Source organism: Procambarus clarkii, chromosome 32, assembly GCF_040958095.1.
Source record: "Procambarus clarkii isolate CNS0578487 chromosome 32, FALCON_Pclarkii_2.0, whole genome shotgun sequence".
In the NCBI taxonomy this organism is placed as follows: Eukaryota; Metazoa; Arthropoda; class Malacostraca; order Decapoda; family Cambaridae; genus Procambarus; species Procambarus clarkii.
In genome coordinates, this window is record NC_091181.1 from 32191087 (window position 1) to 32215437 (window position 24351).

The 24351-nt window shown below is 41.6% G+C and overlaps 1 protein-coding gene across 5 annotated transcripts in view; it reads right to left on the reverse strand.

Moving 5' to 3' along the window:
• LOC123759372 (very long chain fatty acid elongase 7) overlaps nucleotides 1-24351 on the reverse strand; it is a 139752-nt gene that overhangs the window by 12390 nt on the left and 103011 nt on the right. For 3 of the 5 annotated variants that reach the window (XM_045744338.2, XM_045744339.2, XM_045744336.2), the window contains exons 2-3: nucleotides 12863-12931; nucleotides 8680-8870 (exon numbers count right to left, since the gene is read on the reverse strand). In XM_045744338.2, coding sequence (XP_045600294.2) covers nucleotides 8680-8870; nucleotides 12863-12923 — 252 coding nt within the window. In that variant the 5' untranslated portion in view covers nucleotides 12924-12931. Of the gene's footprint in view, nucleotides 1-3727; nucleotides 3809-8679; nucleotides 8871-9056; nucleotides 9076-12862; nucleotides 12932-24351 lie in introns of those variants that run through there. The other 2 variants (XM_045744337.2, XM_045744340.2) reach the window with 2 other exon arrangements.

Here is a 24351-nt window from a genome sequence, read left to right on the forward strand (position 1 = left end):
TGGAACCAAACAACATGATGCATGCGCTAAAAATGTTTGCTGCTTTACCCTTTACACCTTAACACCCATCCCAAAATAGATGGAAAACACAACCATCAGAGAAAGATATTAATGAGAAATTCAATAATTCTTGGGATACTGTATTACATTAATAAGAAATAGAATGGAAAAAAGAGCAAACAAGGTAGGCATGTTTAAAGACAAGATTTATACTGGTGATGTATTCTAGCACATAAATATATATAGTGCTGTTTTCAGGGGAAAAGTGAAGCAGCACAAAAAAATATATACACACAATGATATACTCAAACTTAAGCTTTGTTAATTGATGCAGAATGTACTGTGGAACTCGAGTGACAAGCGGCTCCAGTTACGAGCATTTCAAGTAACGAGCAAGCCACTCGCAGACAGTATGTCTCGACTGATGAGCTTTCGCTCTATTAATGAGCATTCCTGCTGGTTCTCAGACACCTACGACGACAGTGTCGTTGTTATTTTGCAAGATGAGTTTTCCACATGACGAGCTTGGTGCCAGAACGCATTAAACTCGTTAATCGAGGCACCACTATGTATTTCCAAAGTCAAAGGAACTGGCAGAATAACTATGCCTATCACAAATTACTTTTCAGAAAATCTCTGAACTAAGGGATTTAGTTCAGGAACTAAAGGAACAAACTCCTAGATTTAAAATGAAATATGCAAATGTCACCTCTATTTAATAAAAAAAAAAAAAGGGGGGGAAAGAAGAAGAAGAAGAAGAAGGAGGAGGAGAGCTCAGCAGAAAACTACCATCTGATCAGCTTGACATCACACTTCTGCAAGCTCAAGTAGACTCCTATGGGAGGGAATCATTCACCATCTTTATTCTTTGGAGGCGTTTGTCAAGTTCTCTCTCGAACACATTGAGAGGCCGGCTAGTTATGCTCCTTGTATGTAGCAGGAGAGTGTGTTGATCAGTCTTGGGCCTTTAATGTTTATAACAGTTCTCCCTCAGCACCTCTTCTTTTCAACCTGCGTTTTGTTGGTCTTCCGTGGTACCTACAGCCATGTCATAGTAATCTAGCAATTGTGAGAGGCATGAGCATCCTGTTCTGTACCCCATGTTGTCCGGGGTTATGTAGATGCTGTGATTCCATGTGATTTGTAATCTTACTTCTCGGCACTCTTTCAAAAAAAATTTTTGAAGTTAGAGCAACTAGTCTATAATTTTTTGCATTTGCTTTACTACCGCCTTTGTGAAATGGCACAATCTCCACTATTTTAAGTATATTGAGGATGACACCAGTAATTGGGCCGGTCTCCAGAAGTTTACAGCATGTGATAGTGGTGTTTTGCACTTCTTGAAGAACATAAGAGTAAGTCCTGTGCAGAGTGCATGGGTATGCTGACAATGGCCACTTCAAAGTCCAATGGGGCTAGTGTCACATCTGATATTTTATGAGGCATTCTGGTACTATGCATTTAGTGCCATCTACATTTTAAATTTAATAATATTAGAGTTGCCATCGCCATCTATGCTTAAATTTGATACTACTGCATTAATGCAGTAAAGTATTCTTAGCACCATCCCATGTTTTGAATTTGTAACTACACACCATGTTTTCATTGCCATCTATGCTTTGAAATCAGTATTACTCATACTGTAGTACACAGTTTTCAGCACCATCTACATTCTGATTCTGGTACTACTAACATAAAACGATTACAGTACTGAAACTGATTTTACCCGAGGGCCACTAATCCTAGTGGCCTTGAGGACAAAGTCGGCAGCTTGTCAAAGGTCTCCCCATTTGCCATTATAATCTTCTCCAGGTAGATTGTAAAATTTAACATTTTGGCATTTACGACTTCAGTGGCTAGGCAGTTCCATGGGTTAATAACCCTGTGGGTGAAAATGTATCTCCTGTTCTCAGCCCTACATTGTGGCTTGTTGAGCTTGAAATCATTGCTCCTTGTTTGTGTTACATCTGACCAAAATACTATCACTTCAAGATGATCTAAATAGAGTTTTGAAATGGCTAAAGTATTGGCAGATGCAGCTTAATGTTGACAAATTTAAGGTTTTAGGCTAGATAATGACGATAGTTACAAAATACGAGCTAGATGGTGTCAAGATTGTGAAGTTGGACTGTGAAAGGGATGTGGGAGTTATGATTAGTAAGAATTTAAAAAAAAAAAAAAAAAAAAAAAAAACACTACACAAATGTTCGTAATTAGGTAAATAGGACACGGATTTATTTCTTGAAGTGTTGATAATAAAACGCTTGGCGTTTTCAGCTATATCGTGCTCTTGTTAGGCCCCATTTAGATTATGCAGTTCAGTTTTGGTCGCCATACTATAGGATGGGTATAAATTCACTAGAACGGATCCAGTGTAGGATGACAAAGTTAATCCCACCAATTAGAAACCTGTCATATGAAGAGTGACAAAACTTAATTTACATTCTCTAGAAAGACGAAGAATTAGGGGCGACCGAGGTGTACAAGTGGATGAATGTGCATAACAAAGGTGATATTAATAGGGTATTAAAAGTATCAACACAAAATAGAACACAAAACAATGGGTATAAATCAGATAAGTTTCGATTAGGAAAGACTTGGGTAAATACAGGTTAGGGAACGGGTGTTATTTGTGGAACCAATTACCGTGTACCATAATAGAAGTAGGATCCCTTTATTGTTTCAACCGTAGGTTAGACATATATGAAAGATTGGGTGTATATAAATAGGAGCAGCCTCGTATGGGCCAGTAGGCCTTCTGCAGTTACCTTCATTCTTGTTTTATGTTCTGCTATTTGTTTTCTTCACCTATAAAAGGTGTAATTCTTGTTCCAGTTTGCATCTTATCTTTTTTTCTTAGTGGTATGTGCCTTCTACATATTTCTAGTGCTACTGTGCATTTTCTTCCTAGACACTGTCCCTAGATAAGTAAATTAAGTACAACTATATGACCAGTAATAGCCTAAGGGCACGGCCAAACTTACATATAATATGTATATTATGGATATTAAAGGGCCAAGGCCATGACTGACACTACCATTTCATGTAGGTTTTTGTAGTCATATCACATTACCTCACATTGATGCAATCTAAATCATGCTAACCTTAAATATTTACTTTTCAGAATATTTAATAGTTTATCTATCACAAAACATGGCAACAAGAAACACACATAGCAGACCCAACACAAGATTAGTGGTTATTTATTGAAGAGGGAAAATAAACGAGAAAACTGAGAAAAAAAAATGTTAGAGGGGGAAGGATAAAATGAGGAGGGGGGTGCAAGAAGTGGTTTAGTATGCACGAGACCACTGCCACAATTAACTACCACGATCTACCTGCCCTATTTATATTCTGTACACGTGACAAAATAAGTTTGGCCAAGTATACCAGTTAGTAATTTATTTTGGGAAAGTAAAAGCATGCTTTGCTATTACATAAACTACCAAAATCAACACACACAATTCAACCAAATGTTTTACACTGTAATGTATCTAAAATTTTTAGAAGGAATGCTCATGCTCGTGTGCCTTTACCTGGGCTCTTGTTTCTTCTAAAGTGCATGAAGAGTTGGATGTAACGGGTGGTCTGAACTCGAGTGATACCAAAAATATTACAAAAAACCTTCAATTACCCACCTACCTAGTTATCACGCTTACCAATCGTTTGACAAACATGTCTTAATATATGCATCAGGATCTGACACGGCAAAAGTTAAACCACTTACACGGATGGCAGAGGGATTGTCCGAATAATCAACAGGTTGACAGCGCAATGAATAATGAGTGAACCATCCACCCATTCCAATCTGTAACCAACCGCAGTACAATTGGTGCAAGCGGTACATAATTAGAATGGCTCATCAATATCAGCATCACATGATTAGACTAAAAATATTAGAAAAATGAGGGATACAATATTATATACAGGACTAGCATTCCCACAAAAAAGCTGCACAAATCCAAAACAGGCATATTTTATTGTTACTGAAGTTCCATGTAAAAATACTGCACATGCAACATAACCTTAAGGTTAATGTATCAGTACGTGCCTAATTTATTTTTTCAGTAACTCCAAACAATAACAAATTCCTTATCACTTGACATTAATGGGCAAACCTAATCTATAGGTCATCAAAAATATTAACCAACTTGTAAATTGCACTTGTTAATTAATAGTATCGACAAATAATCATGATTATTTGACATGATGATGAAGGAAGAATACAAACGTAACAGTGAGGGATAACTGTTTTAGCATTACTTGCACTAATAATGTACATCAAGTACATAGGCCCCGGGTCTCTTGCCACACAACACAAAAATTACATTTCTATTATTTAACTTTGAATTCAATCTTACTAACATTAACAAAATCAAAATCATGAAATTCACTAGCATCTAGTTTTTAAAATACAAAATAATATAAATAGATTTAGTAAGTTACACTCTTAGAGAAATCATTTCTACTCGAGCAGCAAAGTCGAACACTCCTTCATATTCTCCAACATTGGCCTCGATTCTTTTTGGACCATTTAAATATTATATCTGTAAGCTTATGTGTCACAACAGCAACACTTCCTACAAGTTCTAGTACATTAATAGAAAATTGTATTAATAAATAATAACATACAGTAATAAAAATATATTCCATCTGACATTACTCAGAGATACAGTACTTCTATTCAATCCTACCTAAGGAATTGTCAAGAACCAACAAACAAATGTTCTTAACCATGTTAATAATATCAAGTATAGTATTTCTAAATGAGTCCTATACTCGCCAGTTATACATGTTAAAAATATTCCAAGATCATAAATAGGATAGGACCAACCGGGCTGTCATGGATATGTGGGCCTGCAGGCCGCTCCAAGCAACAGCATGTTGGACCAAGCTCTCACAAGTCAAGCCTGGCCTTGGGCCGGGCTTGGAGAGTAGAACAACTCCCAGAACCGCATCAAGGTACAAGATTCGAGTACAGTATTCAGTATTTCTAAACTGAGTCCTGTACAGTACTTGAAAGTTTCTTCAACAAAAATGTAAGAGTTCTTAGGTTCCATGTAATGCTATATTTAAATAAGCATAAAGTTATGAAAAATATAGTCTTATTTCTTAATATTTTTGGAATACATTACATAGTGAAATGGGGAAAAAAAATTAAGTGGAGTAAATTAAAAAAGTTGATTACTCGTTATCATTATAGTGCATGATAACTACTGTATTAAAATACTAAGCATCGACTGATTATACATTTTCCCCACAACACTGATTCGAAATAAACCCCCAATGAAAACCAGTCTAGCTTAAAGGCAGGTTTTCCTTGTTACGTGTTAAAACCAATCAGACGCCCCCTTGCCTACTACTTGCCAGTCTTCTATTGTAGACCCTTTGATATATTGTACCTATATGGCTCGCAACATGAACACAGTGTTCGAGTGCCGAATTGTTTGAGTGGGGGGGCCTGTTCGAGTACTGAGGTTTCACTGTACTAGAACTTGGCTCGACTCCGACCACCTATTCTTGAGGCTGCAGGCTTAGAAATTTCCTGTCAAGTCTTGTAGATTCCTACTACTATTTTGTAAGCAGTGATCACATTGCTGCTGCTTCTACTTTCTAGCTTTGGCATATTTACCACCAAGAGCCTCTCCTCTCAGTTTTTTTTTTTTTTTTTAAATCAGTTGAGGAAACCATTTAGTAGCATGTCTTTGCATCTTTTCTAATTCACTGATGTGCTTTTGAGATATGGGCACCATACAACCACTGCATATTGCTAATTTTTGGCTTGTAAAAGTTGTGAAATAAATTTCTTGAAATGTCATCGTCCATGTACTGTATTTAAAACCAATTCTAAAGCTGGAAAATGTAGCATAGGCTCATCATACTGTACAATGACTTAAGTGGTCCACGTGTGACAGTTTATTATCCAGAACCACCACCAGACCTCTGTCAAGAGTTCTTTAATGACTTTTCACGTACTTTCCAGATTTTGGAATCTCTTATTCCACATTCCCATAATGTGGCATTTATTCACAATGAATTCCTTCTGACAAATGTGGCTCCATACACAAGTCATCTTGAAGGGCACGAGACTCCTCCTAGTTCCTTACCTTACCTCGGAGCTTGGCATCATCAGCAAACATGTTCACATAATTCTGTATCCCCTTTGATAGAGACAATGAACATTACTGGTGCTAGAACTAAACCCTAGGATACTCCAGTAGCAACATTTCTCCACTCTGCCTCTGAATACTCCCCTCATTTTTGTCAATATTTTTCATCCATGTCAGAAGTCTCCCTGCCACCCCTCCAGTATGTTCTTATTTCCAGAACCTCTTATGCGAGACTGCCAAAAAACCTTTCCTGCAAAAGGTCTGTGGCTCGATCGTAGAAACTCAGTAGATTTGTTACACAGGCTCTTCCCGTTACGAAAACCATACTGTGTCTTGTATCTTCTCTCTCCAGGTGTTGTGTCTGTCTGGTTTTTATTTTTTTTTAGTGTTACGATTACCACATCTGTCAATGATCGCAGGTCTATAATTAAGAGGGCATTCCCTACTATCATTTTTGCAAATTAGAATGTTTGCCTTTTTCCATATATCTGCCAAGACTCCTGTACACAAAGATGACTAAAAAATTAATTGAAGTTGAGTACTGAGCTCAGATGCCCATTCTCTCAGACCCCAAGGTGAAACTCCAGCTGGGCCAACTAGTTTTGTTCCATCTTAGCTCAAACATTTTTCCCAACTTTGTCTATTGACACCTATGAACTCTTATGTTATTCTTCAATATTTATATTGTGTCTGGTTCTCTGAAAACAATTTTGCACAAGCACACTTTGGAACTTTTCATTTAGTGTTTCACACGTTTCCTTTTTTATTCTCCATAATTCTGTTCCCTGTTTTCAACCTCTGAATATTATCTTATATCTGTAATTTACTTTTAATGAATTTATGGAATAGGCCCAATTCCATTTTATACTTGCTACCCCTTCCTCAAAATTTCTTTCTGCCTCTCCTCTCTTCTCACTACCGTATAGTTTCTTTTTTTTTTCTTGCATTGCTGGTAATGTTTGAGGGGTTTGACCACCTCTTATACCGATCCATATTGTCTTTCGTTCTCTGGTCCTCTGAATTTATGATGAACCAATCCGTTTCTAATTTTGCATCTGTATTGATACAACTTCCCTTGTACCTTCATCATCATCTCTCTCTCTCTCTCAAAATTTGGCAAACATCTTCATCTACTGCCTTTCCTAATGATGAACCTTTTCAATCATATTCATTAAAGATCTTGCTAACTTCCCCATAGTGTCCTGTCTTGAAATAGGTTTTCCTCCATTTCCCTTCTTCCAATCTTTTCTAAATTATAATGCATTTCATATTTCCAAAAGAACATGTTCGCTCTTTCCCAATGAATGAACGGACGAAGGTACTGAAGGTCAAATGTCTTTGTAAATACCAAATTGAACAATCGCCACCACTTATTCTTGTGGACTGTTTTATATGTTGACACATGGAAAGACTTCAGGATGTTGTTTACAAATTGGCTGTGCTAAAAATCCTCTAATCTTGCTTTTTAGAGAGTTCATAGGCCAATGAACGCATGTGACTGATAGTTTGGAGCACTCTCAGCGAGATAGCTACAGGGAGCCACTGAGGCTAACAAGAGGTGGTAAAGTATTTCATTACATTCAACACTGGATTTATGTTCTTTGTATACATTTAAGAATAAAGTATTAATATTATTACTTTATTATTGAATACAATCTTGTGATCATTATTTAAACAATAATTAACAGCTTCAATGCCTATTGTCACAATTCAGGGATAGACTTTAACAACATAACACTGAAGCCATCCTCAATCAGGATTATATACCAATCTTCATTTGCTACACAAATGTTCACAACAGCTACTTTATAAAACAATGAATAGAACCTTAGTGAAAATTTTAAGACCACTGTTCTGTAGATCTTATAGGAAGAGATGCATTGGGCACCCTGAGAGTTGAACCAGTAAACAAGATCACAACAGGCAAAAGGATCACATTACAGTATTTAATATAAAACAATCAACCCTAGATTGCCTCTCCTGGTACCTGGGTGGAAATATTACTGCTGCTATTTTACAAATTTAATTTTCTGTTCATGGAAAAATAACTACAGTTTAATCAAAATAATCAAAATATTGCATATACTAAATAGGAACAATTTGGATTAATAAATGCTGCCCTACTAAAGCAGTACTGTAGCCAATTTAAATGTTAAAATGCTGGGTATGTAAAATAAAGTATTGTACAAGTCATCTCAAATTTTGGTTTACTTATAATGAATAGATACACTAGCAATGTTTCTTAACATTACTAAAAAATATCTAGGCATAATTAGATACTATACAAAGTATTCATTTTGCAATGTTTTTAAGAGAGACCTGTCAACCTGCATTACGAAGCATTTGTAGTAAAACAGAGCAGCATCAACAGAATAATCATGACTAAGATATCTTAATTATTGCTAGCTTCAAACCAATACCAAACAGTCAGAAGCAATAACCCAGGTATCTTATTTCTGCATGAAGGCTGGCTATGGGAAAAAAAAAGTGAAGTAATCACCATTTACTTGCTTAAATCAATCTTAAATCATAACCTGGATTGCCTCATACATAATTGAAATAAACTGACCTCATAAAATATCCATGCAGAAAAGACCACTTGGAAGGCGTTGTAAGCTACAAGTATATTTCGTAGCTGGAATGGGGGTCGGTTTGTCATGTATTGTGGGCCTATCACTTTCACAATTAACACGTAGCTGACGCAGATGAAGAATGTGGGCCATGGCGAGTCCATGAATAACCAACCATCCACACGAGCATCTATAAAATATGAAAAGAAAAACATTTAATTAAATGTGTATTTATCCAAAACCAGTTTTATAACAAAATTATTTACGGCATATCAAGAGTCCAATACTGTACCACACAAAACATTATCTAATCGCAGTGCTTGCACCCTGAGATACTTAGTGGGGTGTTAAATGCCATTCTTGTCAAGAATAATACCTTAATCTGAAACTTTAAACTCTAAAAGTAAAGTGAGAGCAACAGCTACTACAAGCAAGCTAACTCCACACTACTGTACACAGTCTGATCAAGCACTACTGCGTGTCTTATCTTATCCAGCAAACGTTAATCCTTGGTGTTAAGCAACGCTATCACACCGTAACTCCACAAAATACTGAGCCCTTTATCACAAGAATGATCACTGGAGTCTACAACAGAAGAGTAGACTCGGGCTCTGGTCCTAGACTAGTTAGGAATAAGTATTAAGTATGCACATAGTTGTTTAATTGGCCAATTGAATAGCAATGACTTAAATCATTTCCTATTTACAGCTGCTGGCCTTTACCCCATGGCATAATGAGCCAGTTCAGAACAAGGGCTATTAATAAATATTTTATCGTAATCCATTATCTGAACATGTTAAACAATAAATTCTATATCATATCTAATCCAGTATTAACCAAGTCAAACATTATTTGTTAAGATTATCCATTAATCTTTAGCAGAGTTATCAAGTAATAATATTTACTTCAAGATAACACATTTAATTATTCTTTAATATTTTGCTAATGATAACAATATTGTTATATTTACTTAACAATTAAACCCTACGGTAACTTACAATAACTATTTAAAGACCTAGGCTAGAGATGTTCAGCAAAATCAGGCACATTTTGTAAACTAGTGTGTTTATTTGCATTATATTCATTTTATATTACATTTGTCATTCTAATCCACCACACGTACAAAAGTATACATGTGGTAAAATCTCAACACGTACTTTGCAGTTTCTTCAAACAACAGCACACGATTGCCTACTGCAAGGAAGTCTTAAGGTTAAGACACTTGAGACAATGATCTTACAGTTCTATCAGCATACATTGAGGCTCCTTGGTTTGATCACAATCACAGCTAAGGATTCTATTTTATTGTAGTTGATTTTTAGTGCATGTTATATTTTTAAAATTAATCTAGATCTTTACCACAGTGCCCATCATCCAGGGTAAGTCCATGTCCCCTCAGTCCTCCAGTGCCCATGAACCAGGTAGGGAGGCCCCCTTCCCTCAAGTGCCCATCATCCTAGTAAGGGGGAGGGATCCAGTGCCAATCATCCGGGTAGGGGCAGGCCGTCCAGCACCCATCATCCGGGTAGGGGCAGGCCCCAGGGCCCATCATCCGAGTAGGGGTAAGCCCCAACGCCCATCATCCGGGTAGGGGCAGGCCACAGCGCCCATCATCTGGGTAGTGGCTCCCCCCCAGTGTCCATTATCTGGGTAGTGCCCCCCTCCCCCAGTGTCCATCATCCGGGTAGTGGCCCCCCCCAGTGTCCATCATCCGGGTAGTGCCCCCCCCCAGTGTCCATCATCCGGGTAGTGACCTTTCCCCCCCCCAGTGTCCATCATCCGGGTAGTGACCTTCCCCCCCCCCCCCCAGTGTCCATCATCCGGGTAGTGACCTTCCCCCTCCCCCCAATGTCCATCATCCCTGACACCAAACGAAATATTGAATGAAGTATTTATCAATGTTAAGTGTGTTAGTTGGGTCCGTCTAATTACCGCAAGCTACCACAAGCTACACAAGCTCCATAAAGCTTCCTGGCAATACGTTAGTAATGAATAAATATGATAGGTTAGGCTGACCTGACCTAACTTGACCTAACCAACGCTTGGATCGTCGACTTTATTTGGCGTCACCAGCTCTCTATTTTCGTCTCATTTCTTTATAAAAAGATACTTTTTAGATTAAAATTATGTTTTTTCGTGTTGTACATTCAGCACCAACATTATAATGAGTCAATATATCATATTTATTCATTGCTAACGTATTGCCAGGAAGCTTTGTGAAACTTGTGTAGCTTGTGGTAATTAGACGGACCGTGTTAGTTAGCCAAATATGGACTTTTTCAGTAATCACATTTAGAATAAGAAGGTTAAGACTGGAGAAAATGAAGATTGTCAGCAAATAGAATTGGCTTCAGGAGTCGAGTGACATTTGGAAGGTCATTGATGTAAATGAGGAAAAAAAGAGAGTGGACTATGTATACTGCTCTGTGGAATGGTAATATGACTTGGCAGGGTGGAAGTTTAGGGGGCGCCTGACAGCTGGGTGGACAGCGCTTCGGACTCTTGGTCCTGAGGTTCCGGGTTCGATCCCCGGTGGAGGTGGAGACAAATGGGCAAAATGTTTCTTTCACCCTAATGCCCCTGTTACCTAGCAGTAAATAGGTACCTGGGAGTTAGACAGGCTGCTACTAGATCGGGCTACTTCCTGGAGGGTGTGTAACAAAAAGGAGGCCTGGTCGAGGACGCTAAGCCCCGAAATCATTTCAAGATAACCTCAAGATCTCAAGTAAGTAGTAACGTCGTTCACAGAGACATACTGGAGCCTGGAGCCTGTCACTGAGGTACGATTGCAGGTAATGAAGCGAGTGCCGTCTGACTTCTATGTTGCAGTTTGAGAAGGGTATTGTGGTTTAGTGTCACAAGCCTTACATATATCAGCATGTACTATTCAAATAAATGAAATACCGACGAAGAAAGTCCAGCATGCTACTAAAAGTGAGACAGGAGGAAATTAACAGAGACATAGTTCATTCCTACACAGCAGGTCAACACAGCTGGGAAAGGAGTGCAGCAGCAGCAACAGGCAGGCAGCAGCACAGGCAGGCAGCAGCAGGTGCGTTGGACGGCGTGGATCGCGCGAGAGGATATTAACACTAAGGTTACAACTGCATCAGCCCTTGACCCTCGCCCACTGTGGGTGTGGGGGGCAGGTGGGCGCTCCGCCACCCCTCCAACCATTACCTCAGTACTGCTACGCGCCCACATCCTCACACCTTTTAATTAACATGTTACAACTTCCTGCGAGTTACCATCGGCCACAGTTACTACCTAACAGTTAGCAAACTGGTGATATTTGGCTAATATTTATGGTTAACCTTTCCTCCGCTGCCCACTGGTTAACGGGTAGGGCAGGAAATGCATATTAGTTATGACGCTAGCACTCCACAGCGTCAGTTGCTTAATTTAGCGACTACTTGTGGTCAGGCCTCGAACCCATTGTTGATGTGACTGTATGCAGTTTATTTTGTAACTAGCTCATTAGACTAACTTGCTTAGCTAAATGAATTGTGGGGTTCAGTTCCTGAGCCCATCATGTGCTTCTGTAACCTTTTCCACTACCGCTCACAGGATGGGTATAGGGTGCATAATAAATGAACCACAGGTGCATAATAAATGAACTAAACTAACCTAAGAGCGAGTCCCCTAAGCCTAAGTATGAGTATTCAGCACATATGGATATCTATAGATGAGCACTGTGTAGCATTCTTATACACAAACTCCGATGCTTCCACACATGTTTTGAGGTTCTGTTTAAGGTTCTTTATTTTTGTATTATTCATTCACAATTTTTTTTTGGTAATTATTTATTGGGGTGGGAGTTCTGGTAAGTATTTCATCTGGGAATTATATACTGTGGGGCTGGGTTTTCATCAAGTAGATCGAGGCTCTTGGGCCACCAGCTGTGGGAGCGGAGCGTCTCATCTTGAAGTAATCTAACATTGGGTCTTCTAACATTTCGATGGTGTTCCACACCCTAATGGCTTGATGCTGTGATTTTTTTTTTACACTACTTCCTTCATATAGCCTATGGCAGCTACACAAATGCAGATGTACCAAAATGTTTTAATAAAAAAAATATATATATATATATATATATATATATATATATATTATATATATATATATATATATATATATATATATATATATATATATATATAACAGCAGAGCAACACTACTTACCTCTCCTGTTTGTAAAGAGGTCGTGATACCCGTCCACCACCGTCTCTATGAGGCTTCCCATTTTCAGCTCTGAAACAACAAAAACTGTCAAACAACTGCAATGCAATATCATTAAATGTCTTTCAATAAACACCTGGTTATTGCTGGCAACACTGTCTTATTGAGTGTTGGGGGTAAGTGGTAATCAAAGTTATCTTGTACCGGTATTATTTTATGTGATCTGAAGTGAAAGGTATTAAGAGATTTTATTGTAGTTATTAAATCTGGCGTGACAGTCTGGATTGGAGGCAAAGTAAAGTGTCGTTAGGCTACAGAAAAATAGGGGACAGTTGAAATTAAGTACTTCACATCGAGAGATTAAATATAACATCAATTTAATTACCAACAAAATCATTTAAAAGCAAACTCCACTACACACACTCCAAATAATGAAATATATCATTAATCGCACATTAATAGTTGTAACGATAAATTCATTAACAATTAACTGTACAGTGATGGTCATCAGTCAACCATGTCATTATCTTCAGTATGCCTTTGCGGTCAGAAAAAAAAATAAGAGCGAGTATCGTACAATAATTTAAAATCAAGACATGGTCAACCCCCAAGTCTAATAGGAATGTTTATCGTGGCAATGCTGTGTTGAAGCCAAAATCACTGTACAAAATAATTTTGTAACTTGCGTCAAAAATTGTTATATGCTTGGCTAAACGAACTAGAGGGTTCAGTTCCTGAACCGATTATGTGGCTTTGTAATCCTTTACACCACCACCCACGGGATGGGTATAGGGTGCATAATAAAGAAAAGAAATTGAATGTCTTTGTGGTGTAGATTTTACACCACCTATGTCGACTTATTCTTCTCGATAGCAAGTCGACAATAAAAACCCCGATCCCGAACAAATCCACAAGGGCCGTGACGAGGGTTCTAACCTACGTCCGAGAGGATCCCAGACGCTACCTTAATCGACTGAGCTATTCCCCGATCCTGACAGACCACTGGAAGATTATCTAACACAGTACGCAGTTACAAACCCAGTAAGATTTCAACTTAGATTCAACAGAGCAGAAGTTGTTAAACACATGGGGCAAAATCTTACTGAAGCGACCGTACGAGTCATAAATACTCGTACTCCGCCCAAGTAAGACAGAAACAAGCAACGCTTAGTGGGCCAGCCAGAGGCTTAGGGGCCCGCGCAGGAATTTCTCTGCAAAAGAAAAAAAAATACCACCGATACAATTTATTTGACGAATCACAAAATCAGTCGTCGTATACACAAAGATGATGACAATATATAGTTGGCGAGTTAATATTTACGTAAAATGAGTTGTCTGATATGTGATGATAATCTCATGACTGGTGAATGGATGAGGTCAGTATCATGACACGCCTGTTCCATGAGATATGTCACAAACAATCGACTGTGGTCAATAATCTTGCGATTGCCCAATCGTTATCTGTTCCCCCCCCACAGTTCCTCTGTTTAATACGATCGTGGTCAACCTGTATTAACTTTTTGCTCACATTTAAGTGAACTCTTGTCAGCTGATTTTAAAATGCAACAAAATATGAAGCTGAACTAGACCCAGATATTTTTAATCTACATAAATCATTCAAAGGCTTTAAGATGTTAGTATAAAAAATGGTGTTTAATTCTGATATCTATGTATATATGGCGAACATAAAACGTCCACCAGACAGAACGCCATAGTGGTCGCCAGGATTAGGTTAAGCCAGTGTCACCTGTGGCAGGTGGCCACAGGTAACGAATCTCCCTTTCCTCAGCACTCATTGTGTAAAGTGAGCACGAGTATATCGTCAAATCACAGGAGAGTTGAAGTCCGGGTATTTCATACCGGCAGCAGGTCTAAATGATCTAATGACTGGATAATGTGTGTGTGGTGTGCGTGATCACAACCCAAGTCTTTTTCGCATTGTTTACACATGAGGTCATCAGGAGTGGGAGATTCGTCACTAGCTTAAATGTCGGCCGTCTCAATAGCAAGATCGCCACACCCCTGTGGCGAGGGTCATCAAGCTGTTGACCTTGGTAAGGGGGGGGTTCTTTGGTCAGGCACCTCTAGCACCCCTAACACCTCTAACACGTGGTCCTCTGCCAGTATAATATTGCGTTACCAGGTTTAAATGAATTCTGATTTTGCCACGGAAGTCTAGTTTACTGGGCAGCGTCACTCCTGTGCGTGAACTCATCCCCCCACCACCCCATCCTGTCTCGTGGAGCAGCCGCATCTAACAGCCTGGTTGATCAGAGCAGCAACCAGGAGGCCTGGTCAGAGACCGCGCCGCGGGAACATTGATCCTCTAACTCTGCAACAGGTAGCAAGAAGTCTCCAACTTCTTGCTACAGACTTTCCATGTCTCTTCCTCACCAATCACTCCCTGCCAAGTCAATCGAAGGGTTTCAGTATCATGGTGTGAGGATTTATGTGGGGAATTCTGCCTTCAATATCTTTAACCGATATGCTCGTATGGCAAGTTTAATTATATTGACCTTCCTATCTGTATTCAGACTAATGAGCCTACTATCATTATAAGCGATCGTAATGCATATTGGTAACTCGTAGGTCAGTAATCATAAGAGCAACCAACTGTTGTCATTATTAGATAGTCACAATGATGCACACCTCGAACCGAGACATATCTATAGAGGTATTCTTGATCTATGTCTGTGTCCACGTCTCCCCACACCGTGTGCGCCTCGTCAATAATGCCAGATATGGTGTCTGATCATCTGGCCATATTAGCCACTGTAAGCCTCGGAAGCTCTATCCTCCCCGGCGGAATGTTCAAGCGGAAGAGGCTGGCTGTGCCCATCGATCATCGAGACAATTATGTTGCTCAGGCGTCAGAATGGTACTATTCACTTGAACATTCTTTAGTTGTAGATTTTACAAATAACTCATAGGTACTATCCAACAGTTCATAGAATCACTTTATCCATCGTCCAGGCCACGTAACCAAAATTGCACTGTCATAACAATTTTGCCTATTATAATGATTCCAAATTACATGCACAAACAAATTACATAAGAACTGGACTAGCTTATAGGAGGACCCGCACTATTGATATACTTAAGCTCTTTCAAAGATCTCTGGCTGAGGCCATGGAACGTATGACAGAGCTGAGGCAGACAGTCCGGGGGAACTTGTCAGTGGTCTCTGTTCTCACACGCCACTAAGCAGGCCATGGAAGGATATCAACAAGATCGAAGGGCAAAAATGCTGCAGATCCCGCACACATTCCCGCAAATAAATTATTTTGCCTGTACCTCAGTCTCTTAACATTCTGTATCTTCCCCTTCAACTTTATCCTCCGACCCCGACGAATTGGTCTTTCCTCTTTAAGCTTGTACCCCTACCCGCCTTCTGTATGTGCCGACACCTCCCTCTTCTCACTACCCGTGATGGCCTTCTCTCCACCTACCTACCTCCACCACGTTCGCTCATTTTTTTTAAGTGAAGAAAATGCAGAGGCAGACGTTAAGGGAGAAGTTTAGACATAGGAAACATAGTAGGAGTTATGATAGCAGGCGGGCTCTCTACCTCGGTGGCAATGTATGTGTGCTTATAGCTAAAGTTACTGTATCTAGCATATAGATACTCCCATAGATACGTCTCCTGCTTTGACAGGGTAAGATAGTCACTATAGAAACTAGTGTGTTATTTAGCACTTAACCACTGAAGGTGATCAAGATGCTTTTACAAGCTCAAGTTACATCACGCATGTTACATACCTGATGTATACAAGATTGACTATATGATGCAGGTCCAGTATATCAAGTGTTCTAGTATTCAGATAGTATTGACAGTGTTCAGCATACCTCAGCCCAGGGTATGGGGGGGGGGGAAGTCAGTCAATATGGGACATTCTACAATATAATGTTCAATGGAGTGCATGCTTTCTTGTCCGCAAAGTTGACACATGGAGGAGGGACGAATCATTTGGGTTTTGAAAAACAGATTTAAGATCATATATAATTCAAGCGTTTTAAGTTTAAAGCAATACGAAAAGGCGTTTTCGAATTATTGAAAGAACATGAAATCATAAGGTTGGGTTGCTACTGAAAAAAACTATCAAGTAGCTATCTAGTGCTATCTTACCACTATTTATATTTGTACACAGCTCCCCATTACCCTTCGAATTAATAATATGCCCTATTTAGGTACCATCAAGGTCTTCGATGCATATTAAAAGATCATATTACAAGATCAGCAGTAAAGTCAGGTGAACTGAAAAGACTTAATAGATTCCTGGCGTTGCATCGAGCATTATGATACGAGGGGAAGTTCCCCGGGAGGAATGGTACCAGCTATGAAGGACGAGAGAGTTGTAGCGCGTGCACATACCCTCCGAGTACACTACAATAACCTCATTCCAACTACAATCGCTTTGCCAGTCCGCTGGGCACACTTGCAAATGGTACCCATGTGCAACATTAATGTTTCTGACTTTACCCGAGGGCCACTAACACTAGTGGCCTCGACGAAGCTGATGGCTTCCTGGTGGACCAAGCTCTCAAGTCAAGCCTGGCCCCGGACAGGGCTTGGTGGGAGGAGAAGAAGTCTCATAACCCAATCCAGGTACTCTCTGAGGCCTACCATAGTACATGCGAGTGCTATACTAGGTTTAAGAATAATCAAGTTTGGGTTTTTACCTTTATCCGGACTATTATAAAGTTATCAGTTTATGAACATAAACTACTTTTTTAGCGAACATTACGTTAATGTACGTTAATGATCTAAATAGGAGGATGGGTTGGCATCTGGCGAATTCTTTGCGAGATCACATACTCGTCAGGGTGACTCTCCGATAGCAGCTTCATCCATTTGGATTGGTCGGTACAGTGACTACCTCCCTTCATGCAGGTCGGCGTTCAATCCCCCCAACGCCCATCCAAAATCCTAATCACTTCCAAGTGCTACATAGCCGTGGTGCCTTGGCACTTTCTCCTGATAGTTCGCGTCCCTTGTGGTAGCAGCGTTCAACAGACGCTGATCTTAACTAGTACGCGCACGCGTTCTTTGCTTGCTTTCCTCCCCTCTACGAGTGTAGAATGTCCAAACTTCTACCACCTCCCCCCCCCCCCATTCCCCTCAGTCTTCTCCCCCCCTCTCTCCCCGTCTCTCTCCCTCCCCCCATCTCTCTCTCCCGCCAACCTTGAGTCAGTGTGCCCAGGCTCGCCCCGCCACACACCACCAGGTACTCTGCCCTTGTACAGCCTCATAAGGATCTCTAGTCCAATGGCAAAACCCTGAACCTGACCACGAGGCATACCTTGAGACACACTCGGTGATGACGACAACCTGTCCGGCCATCTTCCTGTCATAACCACCTTCAATGTACCTCAAGTTGCTGCTGCTGCTGCCAGTGACAACACAAACCTCACTAGAAAACGTCTCAACTGGGCCGCTCTTGCTGACCTGGATAACTTTATCCAAGGCTAAATGCCTGCCTGCTGGATAATTGTAAATGCCTTTTAAATGTCTGTTTTCTATCACGAAAATATAATAATCCTCAAATCTCAAGTGATACAAATGCCAGCACTAACCTTCAGTAATTTGCATCAGTACAGTCAATGGATCACAAAGTACAGGATCATCAGTACAGGATCACAAAGTTGGGTGACAAGAACCTTCCAAACAAGAGATGCCAGACCAATGATACGTTTACAGACACCAGTGCTCTCAAGGAGGGGGGGGGGGGGGAAACCGTTGCATACTAACAGCCCCATTCAAAGCTGAAGAAATTGATGACCTGGAGTCGGGTCATAGGCAAAGATCTTTTACTCTTTGAATCCACTCAAACATCTAAATTATTGGGACTAAAAGTATTGTGTGTGCATTCCTGAGTGTAGGAAGAAGGAGAAACACATAATAAGTTACTTCGAATATATCACGAATTTTCCCAAATCTGCACACTAAAAAAAACACCACAGGAGATCAGAAGGCATGGCAGGATATGCAAAATAGCCCCTTTGGCAGGCAGAGGTGCCATTGGTACGTTCAAAAGGGACTATCAACTTCAAAGGTTCGAAAAAGAGCACCGCTCCTGTGCCAACTAAGTCCACTACGGGCTCACCATAGCCCGTGCTACTTGGAACTTGTTCCGAGTAGCTGATTCTATAACAACAAGAAACTTTAAAGGTGCAAGACTTTTCAACACTCCCACACATAGGAGTGGGATGGGAGGGGGGTGGTGGGAGGGGGCGTGACAGCGGGGTGTAGGATGGGAGGGGTCGTGACAGCGGGGTGTAGGATGGGAGGGGGGGTGGGAGGGGGCGTGACAGCGGTGTGTAGGATGGGAGGGGGGGGGGTGGGAGGGGGCGTGACAGCGGTGTGTAGGATGGGAGGGGGCGTGACAGCGGGGTGTAGGATGGGAGGGGGGGGTGGGAGGGGGCGTGACAGCGGGGTGTAGGATGGGAGGGGGGGTGGGCGGGGGCGTGACAGCGGGGTGTAGGAGGGGAGGGGGGGTGGGAGGGGGCGTGACAGCGGGGTGTAGGATGGGAGGGGAGGGGTGGGAGGGGGCGTGACAGCGGTGTGTAGGATGGGAGGGGGGGTGGGAGGGGGCGTGACAGCGGGGTGTAGGATGGGAGGGGGGGGTGGGAGGGGACGTGACAGCGGGGTGTAGGATGGGAGGGGGGGTGGGAGGGGGCGTGACAGCGGGGCGTAGGATGGGAGGGGGGGTGGGCGGGGGCGTGACAGCGGGGTGTAGGAGGGGAGGGGGGAGGGAGGTATTGAGTGGTGCCGGACCACACCCAACACCAACACCACCACCACAGGTCAACACACTCTTCTAGTGATAACCACGGCGGCCAGTACACCGTCTCACCCCGCCCCGGTATCGCCGCCTCAAACACTTATTAACATACTCAGGTACACGGCCACTTGTTTGTACACAAAACCTGAACTACGTGAAAGGTTACAGTGCCTCCAGAGTACGTGGTTACTCCGGTAGTAGTAAATAATGTTCTCTGTATTCCCTCTAATTCAGACCTCTCCCGCTCTGGAAGGGAACGTGAGTACGTACTCTAAGACGGGACAGCACCAGTGATTTAAACAGTGCAGGCGATGATGTGGAGGTCTCTGGATTTGAACGTTCTCATAATCCATCGTCTCATTTTCCTGGCCGCCGCTATATTTGCTCGGTTATGTTCCCGAAATGTTAGGTCATCAGACATAATTCCATGATCTTTTACATGTTGCCGACCTTCTATGAGTGATTGTGTCCTGTATCCTGTGTTTCTATTAAGTTCCTTGTTTCCACCATATCTCAGTACCTGGAATTTATAACCGTTAAATATGTTATTTTCCGTTGCTCAATCAAAAACTTCATTTCTATTGGCTTGTAGTCTTTCAGTCTTTTCTGCAGAGCAAATTTTCATGCTGATTTTCGTATCGTCTGCACAGGATGACAGGAAGCTGTGACTAGTATGTTGGTCTGTATCTGAGATAAGAATGAAAAACAACAGTGGTGCAAGGACTGTACCCCGGGGTACAGAGCTTTTCACTGCACTTGAACTTCATCTTGTTTGACTGTTGCTCTTTGCATTCCGTTTGATAAGGTTGAACTTAGTTTATATGAATACCTCGAGCAATATCGGCAGCATATCACCACTGCCGTATGCAAGTGACAATTTTAAGCTCAAAGTGGCGTTGGGGAAATTATTTGCAAAGCACATAAAACTGACGTGTGAAAATACATTCCCCTGGCAGTAGTGTTTGCTTGAAATGGCCGCACAAGATCTCAGACAAGAACCACCACTCCAGTTCACCTAAGTCATAACTTAGAGTCTCGAAAATGCGCCAACAATTCGTACGCGAAATAATTACGGACTACTTCCTGTTAATCCGGCTCGTACCCATACCGTATGGGTCACGTACCCCATACAGCACGGGTAACGTACCCACACACTCATACCGTACACGCGATTCCTATTGGCGCCTTGAGGAACCGAGCTCATGACGTCACCACCACTTCCCGACTGGTGCATGGGAGTTACACAGATGACGGAGTTACTCTTAGAGTTACTGTGGCAGTGAGTGATGGAACCTAGCCAGCTTTGGAGGTGTCCACGTCTGTCCCTCAAGTGTCACCTTCCCAAGAATGTGCGAGATGGATCACAGATGCCTCATTATCCCGTGTCCTGTTTAGCATCTGACCGAGATGACGGTACAGTTTGGGCATTTCTTGTCATTCTTCTCTCTCTTACTAACAAATCCTCCTGGTATGCATAATCCTACTATTAATGTAACGTGCTAACCACTTTGATCCCCCTCCCCCGCTATCCTTTACAACTCTTCTCATCCCTCCCCCCCCCCCACTCACACTAGCCTCTCCCACATTCCTTACTGCCACACCCACCGTCCCACATGCCTTCCTATCCTTAGTTTAGTCATTTATTATGCCCCCCCCTCATACCCATTTACCTAATCGAGTAACAATTTTGTGAGGGTAGTTACACACCCTTTTATTACACATATACACAGTATACACATATATATATACACACATACATATTACGTCTTTATATCACAAGCTATTCAAGAAGTGGCCCTCGAGTCTATACAAGGCAGTTTACATCTATGATGAGTTACAGTTACTAATCCTGCTCCACCCAACTGGGCGGCAGCTTTACAGTCCATGAGCAACATTGCCTACAGTATGTAAATTATGGATACTTGGCTGAGATACCTGGCAGGACATTATGAATGAAGTGCTCAAACGTTTCAGAAACACCACTGACCGAGTCATCTCTGTATTCCGCGATTTTACGCATTCAATTATATAGTGAGCAGACTGATTCAGACTGATTTCATCATTAATTATTTCATTATATCTGTATTTAGCTTCAGGACAAGCATGTCACAATTATGCCTTGGGGGAAGGTGAGTGCAGTCAAGGTTGACAAGGAGTCGCCCTCAACACATGTGCGCACTTTGGATTCATATACTCGTTCGCGGGCAGGCATTATGACAAAGAATTCTGTTTGAAAAGTGGAGGCCTAGTTGTTGACCAGACCACACACTAGAAGCAGTGACTTCTAGTGTGTGGTCCTTCTAACCTAAGCCAATATTGGCTTAGGCGAGGTGTTTAGGTTCTGTTGGCAATTATTTGTATTTGTAGTACGTGGGTGAAGCATTTACAGCGTTGTGGTTCGAACAAAATTCGTCAGGGAAGCACTTGTTCCGGATGTATTCGAACGAAATCAGTTGAGAGTCGTTTGTAAACCGTTTTTCATTCGTAAACAGGGGGTTTGGCGGGTGCAGGTTATCACTTTAGGGGTCCTTGTTTGGAGGACTGGGCTGTACAAACAGCCCATCCTCCAAACAATTTGAAAATTCCCGTTTTGAAAGAACAGCATATAAAAATGTATGAATGCGTCTGTGGGGTCGACCGCTGGATGGAATGGACATGGGTCGAGGACGGGTTGGTACAAACGTCTCTACTGATGACGTTTGAACATTTTCTCGAACAGTGCTTCGCTGACGACCTCTGTTCGAACCGCAACGCTATAACTGCTTCACCCACGTACTTTAAATACAAATAATGGCCAACAGAACCTAAACACAAAACGGTAACCACATAAAAAATGTCAAATTACAATATAGAAGTAGCGAGTAATGAAAGATGTGCAAGTAATAATGTCGGAAGACCGTATTTTTCAAGAATAATAAATTAGCTGTCTCAGGCTGCATGAAAAAATCAAATGTTGGAAAACAAGACCTCCTTCATACAGTAAATGCCATACCAATGATTACATTTTTCAAGACACTGGTACTCCCTAGAATGGAGTACTGCTGCACAATAACGGCCCCATTCAAATCTGGAGAAATTGCTGACCCTGAGAACATGCAAATATCTTTTTGCCGCTAGAATTTCCTCTAAACTCTAAAGCATCTAAATTATTGGGACCGATTAAAAATTTTAAATCTATAGAAGGTAAGGTTCCTTAGATCACAGGCGGAGATAATTATCAAGGAAAATATTAGAGGGACTGGTTAAACATTTGCACACGGTATAACACCACACGAGACCAGGTAGCATGGTAGCATGTGCAAAACATCCTACCATGTTAAATACAATAGATACAATAGGTATGCAGAAAGGAAACATCAAGGGTCCAAGACTTGTCAACACCCGCCCCCCTAAGCTTGAGCAACATCCCCCCCCCCACACCACCTCCAGGAAGTGCATCTTTCACCCCCTCCCCCTCCCATACTCCCCTATCAAGTGCAACCAACCCCTCCCCCCCCCCTAGCTAGTGCAACTTTTCCCTCCCCCCCCCCCCTGGCTTGTTAGATGTGTTCACTTTAGGCTACAAGTCCCTGGCTGCGGCCATAAAGATGGTAATAATAAATCCGAGGGTAATTATCCGATAAATTCGTGTCTAAGCGAGGTTAATATACTACCCGTTATATGAAGCTACTATTGGTATTTTAGGGTTTAGTAAGCGGCCACGATTCAGAGACGTTCCACAGTGCCTCCCTAAAGACGGTAGCTTAGGCTATCGGCTGACCAGTCGCGCAGAAGAGACGACTAGATAGTCTATCACGCCCCAAGTTGGTAACACTGTGTGGATAATCTAAATCCAGGCTTCATTTTTGTGTGGGTATTAACTGGCCAGAATGTACACCAACACGGAAGGAGACCACACGGACGTGCACACCTACCTACTGTAAGAATATCCCTCATCCTCCTCCCACTCCACGAGGACAAACACAAATGTATGCATAACTTGACTCCTATCTCTTATAACTGTGAAAGATGTTACACAATAACAAAAAGTGGTTCCAGACGGATAAACAAAAAACTGAACAAAAACTTGTCACAACCAGCGTTTTTCCATCTTCTGTCCATACAAACACAAATATTTCTAACTGAAAAACATGAAACTAAAAAGTTTCATAAAAAGTGGTCACTCGTCCCCGAGCAATTCGCTCGTCATTTTTTTTTATCCCACCCCACCACCTTCCAACCGTACAATTACCCTTGCATCAATTCAGTCAAAACAATGTCCTCCCTCCCCCCCCCCCAACGAACTTCCCAAATCTTGTAGCCATATGGAGAGCCCGTGACAGTTTGTGCATGATGTTTTAGATTCAGCTTACTCTCGACAAGTGTTCCAAGCAGCACGGGCCCGGAGCCCGGTGAGCCGAGTTGATAGAGCGGCCGGCATGCGCCCACTGACGCCACACCCACCCAAGAGGTTGACATGTCCACAGATACCAATGTTCGTTAGCCTAAGAAACCTTACGGGTTATTCATGCCCGTGCCACCTCTTGGGTGGCTTAATCTTCGTCAATCAATCCTAAGAAACCAAATTTGCAAGGAGCAATCAGCTACCGAAAACGAACTTTAAACGTAGAACTTAGCAGATAAAACTCACACACAGCACCGCTCCTGTGCCAGGTAAGTCCACTACGGGCTCACCATAGCCCGTGCTACTTGGAACTTGTTCAGAGTAGC